The 19099-nt window shown below is 50.7% G+C and overlaps 1 protein-coding gene across 2 annotated transcripts in view; it reads left to right on the forward strand.

The window, feature by feature from the left end:
• Window positions 1–19099, forward strand: part of LOC116942807 (endothelin-converting enzyme 1) — a 43392-nt gene that overhangs the window by 21542 nt on the left and 2751 nt on the right. For both annotated transcript variants that reach the window (XM_032955101.2, XM_032955102.2), the window contains exons 7-17: window positions 686–751; window positions 1695–1871; window positions 5847–5989; window positions 9580–9694; window positions 11104–11217; window positions 13045–13143; window positions 14359–14436; window positions 14743–14852; window positions 15922–16032; window positions 17659–17726; window positions 18701–18894. In XM_032955101.2, the coding sequence (XP_032810992.1) occupies window positions 686–751; window positions 1695–1871; window positions 5847–5989; window positions 9580–9694; window positions 11104–11217; window positions 13045–13143; window positions 14359–14436; window positions 14743–14852; window positions 15922–16032; window positions 17659–17726; window positions 18701–18894 (1275 nt within the window). The remainder of the gene's footprint in view (window positions 1–685; window positions 752–1694; window positions 1872–5846; window positions 5990–9579; window positions 9695–11103; window positions 11218–13044; window positions 13144–14358; window positions 14437–14742; window positions 14853–15921; window positions 16033–17658; window positions 17727–18700; window positions 18895–19099) is intronic.

A 19099-nucleotide genomic window follows, 5' to 3' on the forward strand; every position in this document is an offset into this window, starting at 1 on the left:
CACATTAGTGTCTTCATGAAGTTCGGGTGGACAAATGTAAACTTCGCCAAGAAACAATATGAATAATAATAATAGCGTAATAAAATATGTTGTGGGTGCCATTTGACACCTGCAGTAGCTCCAGGAAAGCGTTTGGACTTCCAGATAGAATTGGTGTGGCGCTTTCAATGTTCATCATTTCAACTCGTAATGTGCACGGCAGTCGCTCTCTCTCTCTCTCTCTCGTAGAGAGCGACTCGTAAGGCGCGTGGAGGAACCACAGACGGGCGGGAGGGCAACCACGCGATGAGCCGGCGACGGCAGTTGCCCAAGCTCTGCGCTCCTCCGCATATTTGAAGGGTGCTATCGGCCAATTAATGAGCGTTTGCATGTGGGAGGAAACCGGCGGACCCGGAGAAAACACGCGACCTCGTACAGACGGAACAGGTGGAGTCCACATTTTATGTTGTGCTGCCGTCCCATGGTAAGCCAGAGCATAGCACCTCCTCGACGCCTACGGGACAGGAGTTTCGCAACAGTTGTGTAATCCACCAACCCTCACTGCCTCCAGAGTTTTGGAGTACAGGTCGCGTGCACAGCCATCACCACTTGCCCAGCTAAACACGTGAAATGTGCTGACGACCCGGAGCGCTTGTTTTTGGCAGTAGAGGGAACGATCTTTTTTTTGCGCAATTTCCATTCACAGCTTTCAGTTCCAGACCTGGGCCTCCCATCTCCTGACTATTACCTTAACAAGACGGCAAATGATAAGGTACGTATGCGTACATTTCAGGGAGTTAGTATTAAAGCTCAGATTTACACAACGCTCTTGAACATACATACATGCGAACATACATACCTCCGATTTGCACTGTTGGCGACGTACATTGCGAAAAAAGTTCAACATACATACGTACAAAATGTGACTACACTCACACCTAAATATGGCGCTTAGAATTGTGTTTGCAATGAGATTATCTTGTGGTAAGTAGACATTTGCTGACACAATGGAACGTACACAATCCGGACGAGGTTTGTGTTGACGCAATGGCTAATCATCTGTTTAATGCAGATCGTGGTAAATAACTTACCCCATGATTGTTATTTTCATAAAATACGGGTTATCTCTCTCTCTCCGCTGAGGGTATTTTCAAACGGATGGTTTTGAATCATCACGGCTAATTGCTTGTCAACATAAAGTACACGAGGCAAAGGTTTAATCTGCTATTCACGAGGGTCTCTTCAATGCATAAGAGCCTTCTTGTGCAAAATAAATATTTGATCATCGTGATAAAGTATTTATCACGCGACGCAGATATTTTAATTGATTCTAGTGGTGTAGTTTTTTTACCCTCTCAATTGCATAGAAGTACGACAATGATTCAGGCCTCCGTCCATTTCAATTCACGTTCCATGAATTTCCCAATGTGTCCTGATTAAACATACTGGCACATAGCTCAGAGTGCAAATCAGCGACCGAATCTATTCTGTTCCCTCTCAGAAGGTGGTGCAAAACGTCAGACATCGTGCCAAACAAAGCCGAAATACCATTGAAGGGCTGTATGGCAGCACAACCACGAATACTTACAGTGTATCAAGACACAAACACTGCCTGGGGGACGGCATTGTGGGCAAAGAGTAGGAATGATGTGCCTGTGGTCTGGGCGAAGGGGGATGCCGTGCCAGTGCTCTGTCTGACTGACAAGTTGTTACAGGTGCTGACCACCTACCTGGACTTCATGATCAGGGTTCGACAGCTGCTGGGCGGTGTGGACGAGCGGGCCGCGTCCGACATGCGCCTCGTGCTGGAGCTCGAGTCGAGGCTCGCTGGGATCATGGCTCTGACAGGCAGCAACAGGAATCCCGGATTCATCACGTTCAGGGACCTGCAGGTACACACCCTGCCCCTATGAGCAGTGACGGACCAATCCGAATGCACGACTACACAGCAACATGAACACATTTTGCTGGTTTTTTTTTATATTGGAGGTATATCACACTTAATTTTGCCGGGAAAATTGAAATCTACTGCGTGGTTGGCTGAGGCCACCAAGGATATCTCGTTGATTGGTGGATTGAGTGAGGGCACTTTGGTGGCGAGATCTTATCTCCCTCGCCTAGTATGCGTGGATTTTTATCCAGATCCTCCGTTTTTTTCTCCCCTCCACATTTAGACTCAATGTGCGTTTACAGTATTTGCCTGCTATAAAATTTCCACATCATAAGCAAATTTGTTGAGTTACCGTTTGTGGCCAGGTCGCTTCTGAAAAAGAGCTACATAGCTCAGTGGGCCTTACCTGGAGAACATGCAAACTCCAAATATACAGCAGCAGGCATCGTCATGGTCGGGATAGAACCCACGGCCTCCTGTATACCAGGCGAGGTAGCCTCCCTCAGGTGAAGAAACAGGACTGTCCAGAAGACAGCGCTGTGGCTCACTGGCTCACTGTGGCTCACTGTGGCTTATTGTGGCTCACTGTGGCTCACTGGCTCATTGTGGTTCACTGTGGCTCATTGGTGCACTGTGGCTCATTGTGGCTCATTGGCGCACTGTGGCTCACTGTGGCTCACTGTGGCTCATTGTGGCTCACTGTGGCTCACAGTGGCTCATTGTGGCTCACTGTGGCTCATTGTGGCTCACTGGCGCACTGTGGCTCACTGGCTCACTGTGACTCACTGTGACTCACTGTGGCTCACTGTGGCTCACTGTGGCTCATTGTGGCTCACTGTGGCTCACTGTGGCTCATTGTGGCTCACTGTGGCTCACTGGCTCACTGTGGCTCACTGTGACTCATTGTGGCGCACTGTGGCTCACTGTGGCTCACTGGCTCACCGTGATTCACTGTGGCTCACTGTAGCTCACTGTGGCTCACTGGCTCATTGTGGCTCACTGTGACTCATTGTGGCTCACTGTGGCTCACTGTAGCTCACTGTGGCTCACTGTGGCTTATTGTGGCTCACTGTGGCTCACTGGCTCATTGTGGCTCACTGTGGCTCATTGGTGCACTGTGGCTCATTGTGGCTCACTGTGGCTCATTGGCGCACTGTGGCTCACTGTGGCTCATTGTGGCTCACTGTGGCTCACTGTGGCTCACAGTGGCTCATTGTGGCTCACTGTGGCTCATTGTGGCTCACTGGCGCACTGTGGCTCACTGGCTCACTGTGACTCACTATGGCTCACTGTGACTCACTGTGGCTCACTGTGGCTCACTGTGGCTCATTGTGGCTCACTGTGGCTCACTGTGGCTCACTGTGGCTCATTGTGGCGCACTGTGGCTCACTGTGGCTCACTGGCTCACCGTGATTCACTGTGGCTCACTGTAGCTCACTGTGGCTCACTGGCTCATTGTGGCTCACTGTGGCTCATTGTGGCTCACTGTGGCTCATTGTGGCTCACTGTGGCTCATTGTGGCTCACTGGCTCACTGTGACTCACTATGGCTCACTGTGACTCACTGTGGCTCACTGTGGCTCACTGGCTCATTGTGGCTCACTGTGGCTCATTGTGGCTCATTGTGGCTCACTGGCTCACTGTGGCTTATTGTGGCTCACTGTGGCTCACTGGCTCATTGTGGTTCACTGTGGCTCATTGGTGCACTGTGGCTCATTGTGGCTCATTGGCGCACTGTGGCTCACCGTGGCTCACTGTGGCTCATTGTGGCTCACTGTGGCTCACAGTGGCTCATTGTGGCTCACTGTGGCTCATTGTGGCTCACTGGTGCACTGTGGCTCACTGGCTCACTGTGACTCACTGTGACTCACTGTGGCTCACTGTGGCTCACTGTGGCTCATTGTGGCTCACTGTGGCTCACTGTGGCTCATTGTGGCGCACTGTGGCTCACTGTGGCTCACTGTGGCTCACTGGCTCACTGTGGCTCACTGTGACTCATTGTGGCGCACTGTGGCTCACTGTGGCTCACTGGCTCACCGTGATTCACTGTGGCTCACTGTAGCTCACTGTGGCTCACTGGCTCATTGTGGCTCACTGTGACTCATTGTGGCTCACTGTGGCTCACTGGCTCACTGTGGCTCACTGTGGCTTATTGTGGCTCACTGTGGCTCACTGGCTCATTGTGGCTCACTGTGGCTCATTGGTGCACTGTGGCTCATTGTGGCTCACTGTGGCTCATTGGCGCACTGTGGCTCACTGTGGCTCATTGTGGCTCACTGTGGCTCACTGTGGCTCACAGTGGCTCATTGTGGCTCACTGTGGCTCATTGTGGCTCACTGGCGCACTGTGGCTCACTGGCTCACTGTGACTCACTATGGCTCACTGTGACTCACTGTGGCTCACTGTGGCTCACTGTGGCTCATTGTGGCTCACTGTGGCTCACTGTGGCTCACTGGCTCACTGTGACTCATTGTGGCGCACTGTGGCTCACTGTGGCTCACTGGCTCACCGTGATTCACTGTGGCTCACTGTAGCTCACTGTGGCTCACTGGCTCATTGTGGCTCACTGTGGCTCATTGTGGCTCACTGTGGCTCATTGTGGCTCACTGTGGCTCATTGTGGCTCACTGGCTCACTGTGACTCACTATGGCTCACTGTGACTCACTGTGGCTCACTGTGGCTCACTGGCTCATTGTGGCTCATTGTGGCTCATTGTGGCTCACTGGCTCACTGTGGCTCACTGTGGCTCACTGTGGCTCATTGTGGCTCATTGTGGCTCACTGGCTCACTGTGGCTCATTGTGGCTCACTGGCTCACTGTGGCTCACTGTGGCTCATTGTGGCTCACTGTGGCTCACTGTGGCTCACTGGCTCATTGTGGCTCACTGTGGCTCACTGGCTCACTGTGGCTCACTGTGACTCATTGTGGCGCACTGTGGCTCACTGTGGCTCACAGTGGCTCATTGTGGCTCACTGTGGCTCATTGTGGCTCACTGGCGCACTGTGGCTCACTGGCTCACCGTGATTCACTGTGGCTCACTGTAGCTCACTGTGGCTCACTGGCTCATTGTGGCTCACTGTGGCTCATTGTGGCTCACTGTGGCTCATTGTGGCTCACTGTGGCTCATTGTGGCTCACTGGCTCACTGTGACTCACTATGGCTCACTGTGACTCACTGTGGCTCACTGTGGCTCACTGGCTCATTGTGGCTCACTGTGGCTCATTGTGGCTCATTGTGGCTCACTGGCTCACTGTGGCTCACTGTGGCTCACTGGCTCATTGTGGCTCATTGTGGCTCATTGTGGCTCACTGGCTCACTGTGGCTCACTGTGGCTCACTGTGGCTCATTGTGGCTCACTGGCTCACTGTGGCTCACTGTGGCTCACTGTGGCTCACTGGCTCATTGTGGCTCACTGTGGCTCACTGTGGCTCATTGTGGCTCACTGTGGCTCATTGTGGCTCACTGTGGCTCACTGTGGCTCATTGTGGCTCACTGTGGCTCACTGTGGCTCATTGTGGCTCATTGTGGCTCACTGTGGCTCACTGGACAATTCGATGGCTGTCAGCCTGCCCACCCAGTTCTGACAAGAAACATCATCACAGGACCCCTTCACACCACAAACCCCCGGCGCTTCCACTCCCCCGCAGTCCTAAGCTTCAAATATTATGGAAATTTGTTCCCAAGTGGTCATCTGTGAAAAAGAGCTTCACAGCTCATCGGATTCCTCCAGGATAAATACAGATTATGAATGTAAATACATCGGGAAGATTACTTGCTTTTTGTCACTTTTGTATTGTGGAGGGTACAACTTGAGCTTTTACAATCCATGTGATGGGTACAAAGTACATAAATCGTGTGCCACACACACATTCCGTTTACTGTAAGCAATAGATGTCTCGGTAAAGTTTGGAAAAAGTGATAATGTAGTTTAATATTCTTGGCGTTTTATTTTATTTTATTTTTCCTTACCCCTTAAGGATATGTCACCATTCCTCGACTGGACCCAATATTTCCATGAGGTGTTTTACCCACTGCCTACGTACAGCCAAAGAACCGTGCTGATCGATAACAAGGAATACTTCCACAGCGCGTTTGACCTCGTAAACAACACAGACAGAAGGTGAGCCTAACCAGCAGGGCCACGCGGTGTCGGACTGTAAAGGTAGCACCGATATGAGTGTAAAGTATCACTTGTTAATTCTAGATTTGAAACTTTTTAGGCACTGCCTCACCAACACCTACTTTACTTGGAATGGCACCTTCTACAAACAAAATGAGGGTACCCCTATGGGTTCCCTCTTATCACCAGTATGAGCCAATGTTTTCATGGAGAAATTTGAATCAGACACCATCCAGACATCCACCCTCAGTCCTTCCCTGTGGAAGAGATATGTGGATGATACTTTCATCATTTGGCCACATGGCCTGCCAGCTTTGAACCTTTTCCTAGACCACATCAATTCCAGACACCCTTCCATCAAATTCACCATGGAAGTGGAGAAAGATGGCAAGCTGCCATTCTTGGATGTTCTGTTTGAGAGGAGATCTGATGGCTCTTTGGGACATTCTGTTTACAGGAAGCCCATCCACACAGACTCCTACTTGACACCTGAGTCCCACCACCACCCAGCTCAAAAGAATTCTCTCATCAAAATGTTATACCACAGGGCACATTGCATTTCTGACCAACACCACCTGACCAGTGAATTAAAACATGTACATCTGGCCCTCAAGATGAACGGATACTCTGACCGTACCATCCGCCAAGCTGTTTCTCCCACCATACAGAAACAACTACTTGATACTCCGACCAAAATCATCACGTTACCATACATAGCAGGCGTTACTAAAAAGATTTCCAAAATTCTAAACAAACACAAGATCCAGGTCCGGTTCAAAACAGTACACAAAATCTGTAATCTGATCCCATCCATAAAGGATGTCATTCCTGACTTACAGTACCCCGATGTTTACAAATTATCTGCGGTGATTGCTATATCGGGGAGACGAAACGACATATCTCTGACCGAATTCGCGAGCACAAATCAGATTTAAAACACGGCAGAACGAATTATTCTGCCGTGGCTGATCACTGTTACAACGCTGTGGGTTATCATGATATAGTTTTCTCCGATACCAAGGTACTCTGCAAACCTCCCGGTTATTACCAGAGATTTGTCCACGAGGCCATCCAGATATACAAACACAGACACAACTTCAACCGAGAGGATGGTTTCAAATTAAGCAACCATTGGAAAGACGTTATAAATCAAGTCAAACGTTAGCTACCTTTTAATTGTACAGCAATTTTCAGTGGTGGTATGCCAAACTTTAGCTGCTTCTTTCGTTTTCAAAAACGGCTTAACTCAGCCCTCCCACCCACCCACGTTCCTTTCTGGCTCCTCCCCCCCCCCCCCTTAACCTAGATATAAACCCGATCGTCTCAGAGCTGTGCACTTGACACAGATATTCTGCTGTGACTATTCCACCTGAAGACGGAAGCTTGTGTTGCCTCCGAAACGTCCTGATTCAATTGTTTTCTTTTATTAATTTTCTTTTAATTTATTTTACCTACGTGACTTCACCGAATAAAACCAAAGAGTATCACTTGTTAGTTTGCGTCGTGAAGTAATTCCTTCCCCTTAAGAACGACTTTCAGCCCAAAATAAAAACGCGTGTGTGTGTGAAGTGTTTTCACTGCACAAACCCAGAAGTCCCCTGGGTTTGATCTTCCACGAAGCTCATGGTCCACCCTAAACCGCATCCACTGCACAAACCACGGCAGATGCGGATACCTGACGCACAAATGGAAAATAAATTAAAAAAAAACTTTCTAGTGTGCAACTGAGGTTATCCAGAACAAATCGTACAACGTATAATGACGCAGTGCCCCGAACCACAAATACGAAGGAGACATCACAGCGATACATTCCGCCACTGCTCCTGACGCGGTTTTATGTCTTGACCACGTGCATGTGAAATCGTGGTGGTTGCTCTGCATCAACATCAGCAGCCCCTCATCGAAAGAGGAAGACTCCACATTCACCACATCATGTTGCCTGTGTGCCCCCCTGAGCTGGTGTTGCTCAGTCCTTCCCGTATTCAAAATAGATCCCGATTCACATTATCTGTACGCACATGACCCACAATTTGCACAGCCTTTTGAGATGTGATCTCATTGAGATTGCTCTCACGAATCATAATTGTACTGTAACATGAAGGCGTTCTTTTTCGAAAAATGAGTACGCGTGTGGACTGTTTCAGTAAAATAAATACTCTATTAAAATTACCGAGACATTAGTATTAAATCAGATTGGCCACAGTCATTATGGTGACATGAATACTCTTTCTGTCATTGCGCGATATTCATTCATAAGGCAATCACCCAAAGATCTGCACTTTAATCAGATTTGTGTCTGATTAGAGCACAAGCCGCGACGTAGCGAGGGGCGAGACAGAAACTCTGCTGACACAGGTCCCCAACGCTGTGCACAAGAGTTTAGAGAAGGGGGGAGATTGGGCTCGCTGCTACCCCACCGAGTGGGGACCCCGAGAGCGGGGAGCGCGTTGTGCTCTTATATGGGAAGGTGAAGGAAGAAGAAATAGGGAGGGAGCGGGGGGAAGAAGGGGGGGGGGAGGGAGGGTGGAGGGAAGGGGGGAGGGAGGGATCTATCAGATTTATTATGAAATCCGAAACAAACAGCGAGGCGTCTGATTAATTGTTCACGAGATTCCCTAAAAGCAACTTGCTTCAAAAGAGTTTCATGTAGCCATACCTGTCAACCCCTTACCTGTGCCTACCTTGTTACAGACAAATTCAGAACTTATTGGTCACCCCGTGCCCCTTTAAATCTCAACGTTCATCCTACAAAAGTCTCATTACAAGGGAGAAACGCGAACAATTAGACGAAACATGTTGCCCGTGTTGAAACGGCTGTACAACGTACGGACCTGCAAACTCAATTACCCTGCACAAGAACACGGGGTTGGTAGCTGTGTGTAGCTGCTGCTGCTGCTCCAAAGCATTGTAACCAACCCTGGTGTCTCCCTCTGCCATGCCTCTACTCCTTATAAACAGACACTATTGAGGTCCAAACATTACAATTGTGAATGCACATAATTGTTTTGTGAGAGCGTATCGTTTTAGTTGCTTGCTTCTTATCAATGATATTTGATATCAAGTTTAGTTGTGAATTTGTAACACTTGCTGCCGTGTCTGCCTGCTGGCCGAGTCACGCTTGAAAGAGAGCCGCATGGCTCTGTGGGTTATTTACTCGGAGAACAAACTCCTGATCCTGATTCTGAAATTAATTTCATAGAGCGTGCGGTCAGCTTGGCAGCGCTAGGTGCTGATGTTGTCCGGACAACAGAAGCGCCCCTGACACACACAGACACACGTGTGCGTGTGTCTGTGTGTGTTGGCAGTGCAGCGGTCAGCGCGCTGCACTACGAACCTGGCCACCAGAGTTCGATTCCCGCTCACGGCCAACACCAGTGACGATTATCTGAACCGGTCCTGGGCCTCCTCTCTACTCAGCCTCAAATGAGTATCTGGTGCGGTGTGTAAACATCGCCACTGGGGAGACAAAGGCGGCTGGGCCACCCACCCCTTCTTGCGTCGTGCCGGCCTTCATAGGTGCTCACTAACAGCACTTGCCCCAACAGTCTAAGGCTATACGGGGGATCTTTGTCTTTTTTTCTCTCTGGCAGAGTGCTGCGTCTGTATGCACTGTGGAGCCTCGTCCGGCAGCTGTTGCCCAGTTTGGATGGTAGGTATGAGGATGCCAAGCAAGACCTAATGGTGGCAATCCACGGAGCGGACAATGTGAGTTGGTTGAGTGGCTGTGGTGGCGCTGTAAAGCTGTCGCATGAATCGGTGAAATATCGACGCTTCCCATTGGTCGCTGACCCTGTGGCATCGCCTCCGATTGGCTGCATTAGGCATGCATCCTGTGACACCATAGCAGCCTCCTGTAGTGAGTTGTTTAATCGTGTAGATTGTTGTATAGTTTGTTGTGACGGTTCTTACCCCGTGCCGCTACTGGCATCTGTGGAAAAGAGCTTCATAGCTCATCGGATTCCTCCTCCTGCAGTCTAAATAAAGATTCGCTGTTCTGACGTCGGGACATCGACATGGGGCCGAGCCATCGCGCCTGTTGCAGAGGTCCGCCCCGGTCAATACCGCGGGTGCGTTTCAACGGCAAAGCACGACTCGCCTACGGCTTCAGACACGAGCGTAGCGTCACTGTCCGGTTTCGAGAATTTACGCTTCAAATGGATTCCTCAATTGCAACAGTCGACGGAAACCAGTGCCGGATGAAGCTAGTGCAGGGCCTGCAGCATATGTTATAAAGGGGCCATACGTAAAATGAATAAACACACACAATTTGAACTTGCATTTGCTATACAGCCGGATAATACGACAAATGGCTAACCTTAAACACCCAGTCGTTCATGAAATTTGAAGGCGGTATAGTACTACAGTAATAGAGCAAGTGCAGAACCACTGGACCGGAATTGATCGCTTGAAAGCGTTTAGCGCGGGGCCCTTGAAAGTGCGGGGCCCCTACTGGGATAATCCGGCACTGACGGCAACGTCGCCTTCTCCTGCAAAGTTTACAGCAGGACCCTCCTGAAAACGACTCGGTGAGCGTAAAACAAAATCTGTCTTAGCGAATTTAAATATTCGTACCACGTTCACGGTCACTTGCTGCCACACTCTGCCATGCAGCGTGAAACTCCGCGATAGACTTCACATTTAAATTTTGATTTAAAGCTTTCGTGACTGCAGTAATTCATATTCTTAGTTCTTTCGGTAAAGTCACGTTGAAGGGAAACAACAAAATAATAAAATATATATAAAACAATAAAGATTCTCACGACGTTTCGACCATAACACACCTGAAGACGACCGTTTGTGTTATGGTCGAAACGTCGTGAGAATTTTTTTTATTGTTTTATATATATATTATTATTTTGTTGTTTCCCTTCAACGTGACTTTACCGAAAGAACTAAGAATATAGACTTCACATTCTTCATTTTCAGCCTCCAGTGGGTGGCACACTGTGCGTCTACGTGATGTGAATGTTGATCATTTATGGCCAATGTTCACGATGCTGTCTTCACCTAATCTCGTCCACACATCAGCAGCAGTGGCGGCGGCACCAGGCAGCTGCTGGCTTCTGTCCGCCGGTGGCTCCGCTCTAACCCGCGCGCTGTCTGTGCGCCCGCAGGTCGAGTCGCGAGCGCGCTGGGAGTTCTGCGTGGAGGAGACCAACCGGGCCCTGCCCCTGGGCCTGGGAGCTCTCTACGCGAGGGCCACGTTTAATGAAACGCAGCGGCGCATGGTACGAGCCACAGCGCACGCTCTGCAGCAGTGGTAGCAGCAGTGGTAGGCAGTAGCAGCAGTAGTAGTAGCAGCCAGCAGTCAGCAGCAGCCAGCAGCAGTCAGCAGCAGCAGCAGACAGCAGCAGTAGTAGTAGCAGCAGCAGTAGTAGTAGCAGCAGTAGTAGTAGCAGCAGCAGCCAGCAGCAGCCAGCAGTAGTAGCAGCAGACAGCAGCAGCAGCAGCAGACAGCAGCGGTAGTAGTAGCAGCAGCAGTAGTAGTAGCAGCAGTAGTAGTAGCAGCAGTCAGCAGCAGCAAGCAGCAGCAGTAGTAGTAGCAGCCAGCAGTAGCAGCAGCAGTCAGCAGCAGCAGCCAGCAGCAGCAGCCAGCAGCAGTCAGCAACAGCAGTCAGCAGCAGCAGTCAGCAGCAGTCAGCAGCAGTCAGCAACAGCAGTCAGCAGCAGCAGCCAGCAGCAGTCAGCAACAGCAGTCAGCAGCAGTCAGCAGCCAGCAGCAGCAGTCAGCAGCAGCAGCAGCCAGCAGCAGCAGCCAGCAGCAGCAGCAGTCAGCAGCATTCAGCAGTAGCAGTCAGCAGCAGCAGCCAGCAGCATCAGTCAGCAGCAGTCAGCAGCAGCAGCAGCCAGCAGCAGCAGTCAGCAGCAGTCAGCAGCAGCGGCCAGCAGTAGCAGTCAGCAGCAGCAGTCAGCAGTCAGCATTAGCAGTAGCAGTCAGCAGCAGTCAGCAGCAGCAGTCAGCAGCAGTCAGCAGCAGTCAGCAGTAGCAGTCAGCAGCAGCAGTCAGCAGCAGCAGTCAGCAGTAGCAACCAGCAGTAGCAGTCAGTACCAGCAGCGGCCGCCCCCACGGGTAGACTGCTGTGTCGCAGGGCTTTGCTTGCCATGCTGATGTCGTCGTGTGTGACACTTTGTAACTGAACACCAAAGCAAACTTCAACTTGGGCTTTAAAATAAAAAAGGCTTTCCCTTATTTGGCAGGAATAGGAGGTGTTTAAGATGTTCAAACACCAAATCGACAGCTATCACAAGGCATCAAGTCTGCATTAACCACACATGCTTGTGGTAAAACATTGCGTACATTATAATACAAGGCCGTAATTATAATGTATTTTGGGGGGGACACATCCCGCCCAATATTCAAATATGCTCAAAATGTTCCCTCCCCCCAATATATTGATTTAAACAATATATATTTTTAATTGCTATGCTATGTAAATAAAAACAACAATTTGCTAAACCTTGTCCACAATGTCTGGACTTGTCTTCATATAAATCAACGCATAGATTTCTGTTTATATGATTGTGGTTATGGTTGTGCTTTATTAATCCCTAATCTCTGCCATTACATACAATGAAACAAGAAATGGTAAAAAGTAAAAACAGAGCAATGTAAATACAATAACACTATTAGACATTATTGTAATAAGTAAATAAAAAGTCCATCCCATGTGTTAGTTAATTATTTTTTTATATTTTAGGCAGGAAATGCGTTTTAAAATTTTTAAAAAATTCTGGGGGGGGGGGCCCCCAGAACCCCTGGAAGATTTGGTCCCCCCCACAATGTTGACTCCATGGCTACGGCCTCGTTATAATAGGATGTTTGTTTGCACGTTTTACCACAAGGATGCGTGGTTAATGCAGACTTGATGCTGCGTGATGACTGTCGATTTGGTGTTTGAACATCTAAACACCTCCTGTATTCTTGCTGGAAAGGGTAAAACCTATTCTTTTTTTCTTTTAAATGTTCATCATCTTGATACTGGCAAAATGGGTCCCGTAAACTTTTAACTTGGTTTCCCTCCTCCCCATGAACAAACGGTCGATGAACCTTGCAGGCGGAGGACATCGTCACAAGGATACGAAATGCATTCGTGAGCAACCTGGACAGCGTCGCGTGGATGGACGGCAAGACTCGCGCGGCAGCCAAAGAGAAGGTAGGGGGCATGCACGGCACCTCGCGGGCAAGGGCGGCTGGGCTATTGGTGGGCAATCAGCTGGTGTGCATCAACTGGTGGGCAATCAGCTGGTGGGCACCAATTGGTGGGCATCAGCTGGTGGGCATCAACTGGTGAGCTTCAGCTGGTGGGCATCAAATGGTGGGCTTCAGCTGGTGGGCATCAGCTGGTGGGCATCAGCTGGTGGGCATCAACTCGTGGGCTTCAGCTGATGGTTATCAAATGGTGGGCTTCAGCTGGTGGGCATCAGCTGGTGGGCATCAGCTGGTGGGCATCAACTGGTGAGCTTCAGCTGGTGGGCATCAATTGGTGGGCTTCAGCTGGTGGGCATCAGCTGGTGGGCATCAGCTGGTGGGCATCAACTGGTGAGCTTCAGCTGGTGGGCACCAGCTGGTGGGCGTCAAATGATGGCTTATAGGAAGCTGATGGGTGATGTGTGAAGCAATAATAACAAGTTTCCATCCAAACAGTGAAAGGGAAGTTCGCACCGAGGGTTGGACTGGTCCACGAGCCCTTGCCCAGTAAATCTGGCCCTGGAGATGCGCCGCAACACTCGGTCCAACGTGAATCTGAACTCTAATCAGCTCCCAAATGGCTCGGGTTGGACTGGGTGCGTGTCAGCCCAAATCCAGGATGGGCTTTCTGGGCACATTCCTGAGAGCCGAGTTGCCCAGACAAAAAAACACAGTGAGCACCGAACAACAAAAAAGACACCATCTGGACCTTCAGACAGGACAGTACCGCCACTGCTCCCTGGCCTTCAACCCTTTACCGTTCCGATGGAGGAGACAGTTTTTCCTTCGGATTGCGTTTTCCGATGACGTACATTTACATCATCGAAGAACGAAGTGGGATCGGAAGTAAAAGGCTACACGGGAGGTCGTGTAGCACGGTTTGGCGCCAGATATCGTAGAGTGCGGTCGTGTCGCTACAGTTCTCTGCGGTGAGTGACAATGTTTTTAAACACAGCGGCGCTACACCTCTCTGAATAGAAATTCATGCCGGAGCACTTACGCGTTCGCGAGTAATTCAGCAGTGATCGACAACCACCACCACACCCTGCAATTCGCGGACGTCTCGGCAAGGGTTATAATACGTGTAGATGTGCTTCAGTCACACTGATGTGATACCATTACCACCGCGCCACGCCATGTAACCGCTATGGTATACGCGTTTTGTGCCTTTTCTCCACAGTCCATGTCCATCAAATTTCAAGTGGGGTATCCGCAAGGGATGCTTGAGCCAGGATTCCTGGATCGATTGTACGCCAACGTGAGTTGTCGCTCAGATCGGAACCCACTGTTTCTCCACGCCCAGTGTCACTTTGGTGCCTCAACCCTCAGTCAACGCACACATCATGGGATTGAAAACGATGTTTTTGTTTGAAACAACATTGAAAATATAAATTGAAAAATAATAAGAAATCATCTTATGGGGGTGCCGACTACTCGCGAGAAATCCGAAACGGCTAAACGTAAGTTCAACGCAAGTTCAGACCGTAGACGCATGGCGGTTGCGCTGCGCGTTTGTGACATCGCCGATCGGAGCAGATCTGTCGGAAAACCACGGCCCTTTCAGGTCACGGTGTCGGGAAGCTTATTTGAGAACACGCTGGAGCTGTACCGGACACGGAGGGAAACCCTGCAGCAGCAGCTGAGCGTGCCTGTGGACAACAACGACAACAATCGGTGCGTTGTGAGGCCTCTGTCCTCCTCCGTCGGGAACCCTTACTGCCAAGGGGACCCACTCATAAATGGCGTGCAGACACATTCACGATTCATCATGGCTTTCAACTCTTTTTTTACTCTTTTTTAATTTGACCAGGTTAGGGGGGCCCTCTGAGATGTGTAGCTCTTTTTTTCTGAAGCCGACCTGGCTATCAAAAACGAAAGCTCAACGAAGTGGCTGATCATCGCGTGGAAATTTATAGCAGTCGACAAATACTCTGAACGCGCATTTGAGTCGAAATGCGGAGGGGAAAACCGGAACACCCGGACGTTGAGCGACTTTCGCACCGTACGTAGCCAACCGTGCTAATCGGAGGTGTGACTCGCTTTCAACATAAACAAATGTGTGCCAGTCACATTTTGAGATATGGTTCAGAAACGTTAGGCCCACGTGCGCGTGCGCTTCTGCTGTGATGCAGTGGCAAGGGCCATTGGTGCCAGGGGAGGTTTAATTTGCGTGCTTTGTTCACCACTGCCAGCGCAGTCCATCGCTGTGTTGTGTTTATTGGCCTTTTGCCCTCGATTAATCACGAAGGGGATTGTGTTTTTTTTTACCCCCCCCCCCCCCAAGAAATTCAGCAAAAGTGCGACTATGTGAATAGTTGAATTAGCCTGGGTGTGCGAGTATGTCTCGCAAAAAAAGCCATATTAAACTTATTTTTCTCTCTTGTACAGATGCAACTTAAAGCATTAACGACACGACATAGACGTGTATGCTTACTACACGTTACACGTAACCACTCATCCATTGGCCCGATAACATCTTAATATCTGTAGCGGAGCAGAGCTTGGGAAGGAAATTTGGCGTGGCCTCACCGCTGCTTCTGCTTTCCCGCCCGTCTGTGGTTCCTCTCTCCTGGTGCATCTGAGTCTCTTCTCTTGGAGAGCGAGCGAGGGCCGTGCGCGGCGCCTTACACGCCGACATCGTCATTGCTCTATGAAGCGGACCCTCTGTGCTCGCTGCTTTCCATACCTACACGTGAGCGTCCGCGCGTTTGTTCACACTCGTGCGTGCGTGCGCGTGCCGAAGGTGGAGCATGAACCCCCAGACGGCCAACGCGTACTACTCCCCGGAGGAGAACACCGTCGTTCTCCCCGCGGCGCTGTTCCAGCCGCCGCTTTTCCACGGAGACTTCCCCATGTACGCCGGCAACGCACCCCTCGGCGCACTGCATGCCTGCCTGCCTTCAGCGCGTGGCGTCCCGGGAGACGGAGGCCCCCGTGCTCTTCGAGTCTATCGTAATATTTAGTGTTGGCAGAACGCCGAAAACAAAAAACCTTTTGACACACGGCCCATAAAAACCTACAAATGGCGGTTGACACAGATGATCACCAGCTGTGTCGGAGTACTGCGCCAACATCGCTAGGGTTCGCGTTTTGAATTCCAGCGGCCACTCGTGATTGACATGCTTCCCAAGGTGTAGCTTAGTTGCTGGTCTCAACCCTGGTCACCAATGACCGAACAACCATACGAGACTCGGCTTCGTCACTTCGGCATAATCACTGCCTTGGGGAATACAAATGTCAGTTTTGAATTCCGTGAGACGAACGCTCTCTGCAAGGGAATTGGAGTTCCGTCTAGTTCTAGATGTGAGAGGCCTGTTGAGGTGACTTCTGAAGCAGCGCTGTGATATCTGCAGTGTGATGCACTGCTTACTGTGACAGCTAATTTACTCGCCTCGTGACACAGTGCCGATGAAGCATTTGGAATAATATTGGAGGAAAAAAAAGTAAAAAAAAACAATACTAAAAAGATTTCTTCAATGAGCGCCAAGCGATTGAGAGTGTGGATAGGCCAGTGGACTAAACATTATTCGTGATATGTGGAGACAGAACAGAGTTTCTGATTGTAAACGCTTGTACCCATAATGCACCACAACGCGCAATTCCACATGCACGGTTGATTATGATTTTTGGGTTAGGCCACGTCACGATATTGACCACATCTCTGTCATTAGACACCATAATATCGGCTGAGAAAACCAGCGTGTAGCGGTCATAATCCACGTTATACCATTGGTGTGAGACATCATTTGAGCTCCCATGCAGCGCTGCTGCGAGTGGCATTCAGCGGGCCAAGGAGAAGGCCCAGTGCCGACCCTGTCACAAATATTGTCCCGACCCAATCGCAGCTCGCGATGGGGACCACCATAACTGCCGCATCACCAGCGATGCCGACATCCTGAAGAAAATATTTTTAAAAATTTTTATTTAATGCCGTGTACCCACCTAAGATTACATGCCTGTGTTTATGGGACAATCTTTGGTCGACGTGTCGACGTGTTGGAGGTTGATGTGTCGTGCACGCTCGTCTATTAACTCTAGGACGATGGAGGTCTGTATGATGACTGTAGGATGATGGAGGTCTGTGTGCTGACTGTAGGATGATGGAGGTCTGTGTGCTGACTGTAGGATGATGATGGAGGTCTGTGTGATGACTGTAGGATGATGATGGAGGTATGTGTGATGACTGTAGGATGATGATGGAGGTCTGTGTGATGACTGTAGGATGATGATGGAGGTCTGTGTGCTGACTGTAGGATGATGGAGGTCTGTGTGCTGACTGTAGGATGATGGAGGTCTGTGTGCTGACTGTAGGATGATGATGGAGGTCTGTGTGATGACTGTAGGATGATGGAGGTCTGTGTGATGACTGTAGGATGATGATGGAGGTCTGTGTGATGACTGTAGGATGATGATGGAGGTCTGTGTGATGACTGTAGCATGATGATGGAGCTCTGTGCGTCGTTCTGCTCGTGGGTTTCAGGGCGGTGAATTTCGGCAAAATTGGCGTCGTCATCGGCCACGAAGTGACTCACGCGTTCGACGACCAAGGTGCGGTGCAATGCCAACTTCCGCGTCACAGACAAGGCGAACACAGTCCCGCGCGTTGTTTTTTTGATTCACGGCGAATCCAACATTGTCGTTCTTAATTCACGCGTGGACCGGTAAAAACGTAAACTAGCGGAAGTCGAGAGTGTGGCGTTCGCCTCTGGGCCGTCGGCACTCAGGGCACACGGAACGCGTTTGGTTGCCGGTCGGAGCTGGCGCGGTCATTGCGCTGGCGTAGGTGCCATGCGCTCGTGCAGCCTCCTTGCGCCCTTTCTTGCGTAGAACTCCAACCTTGGTTGTGCTCGGGGAACGTTCCGACGAGACGGGAACAGGGTATGGTCACCATGGCATCTGTGCGGAGCCGTTGGTGCCATTTATTGAAAACTTGCGTCAGAACCAGCGTAGCGAACGCACGGCATTCGTACAAGATAACAATCGTGCTCCTGATTCTTTCTACGGGTGCTGCCCCCTCAAACATAAATAAATGCACAGAGGAGAGGGATCACCAACACGCACAGAGATCATCGGCATGGAGAGGGATCACCAACACGCACAGAGATCATCGGCATGGAGAGGGATCACCAACACGCACAGAGATGACCGGCATGGAGAGGGATCACCAACACGCGCAGAGATCATCGGCACGGAGAGGGATCACCAACACGCACAGAGATCATCGGCATGGAGAGGGATCACCAACACGCGCAGAGATCATCGGCATGGAGAGGGATCACCAACACGCACAGAGATCATCGGCATGGAGAGGGATCACCAACACGCACAGAGATCATCGGCACGGAGAGGGATCACCAACACGCACAGAGATCATCGGCATGGAGAGGGATCACCAACACGCACAGAGATCATCGGCATGGAGAGGGATCACCAACACGCACAGAGATCACCGGCATGGAGAGGGATCACCAACACGCGCAGAGATCATCGGCTTCGCGTCGCGACCGTGACTGCGCGTGCAGGCCGGAGGTTCGACGGCCAGGGCCGGATGCGTACGTGGTGGTCGAGCGCGTCGCTCGCCGCGTTCAAGCAGCGCAGCGACTGCTTGGTGGAGCTCTACGAGCGCTGGGCTGCGGGCGGCGAGGAGCGATTCAGCGGCCGGCAGACCCTGGGGGAGAACGTCGCCGACCTGGGCGGCATCAAGACGGCCTTCCGGGTCCGCAGCGCCACGGGCACCTCATGGCGGTGGCCTCCTCTAGGTTGACTCGGCCTCAAAATGAGTACCCGGTGCGGTGTGTGTGAACATCGCCACTGGGGAGATAATGGCGGACCGAGTGCGGTGCTGGCCACCCACCCCCTCGTGCGCCACAGTGCCGGCCTTCATAGGTGCTCGCTAACAGCACTTGCCTCAACAGTCTGTA

The sequence above is a fragment of the Petromyzon marinus genome, chromosome 16, assembly GCF_048934315.1.
Source record: "Petromyzon marinus isolate PM22_M1 ecotype Great Lakes invasive population chromosome 16, UKy_Petmar_22M1.pri1.0, whole genome shotgun sequence".
NCBI lineage: Eukaryota > Metazoa > Chordata > Hyperoartia > Petromyzontiformes > Petromyzontidae > Petromyzon > Petromyzon marinus.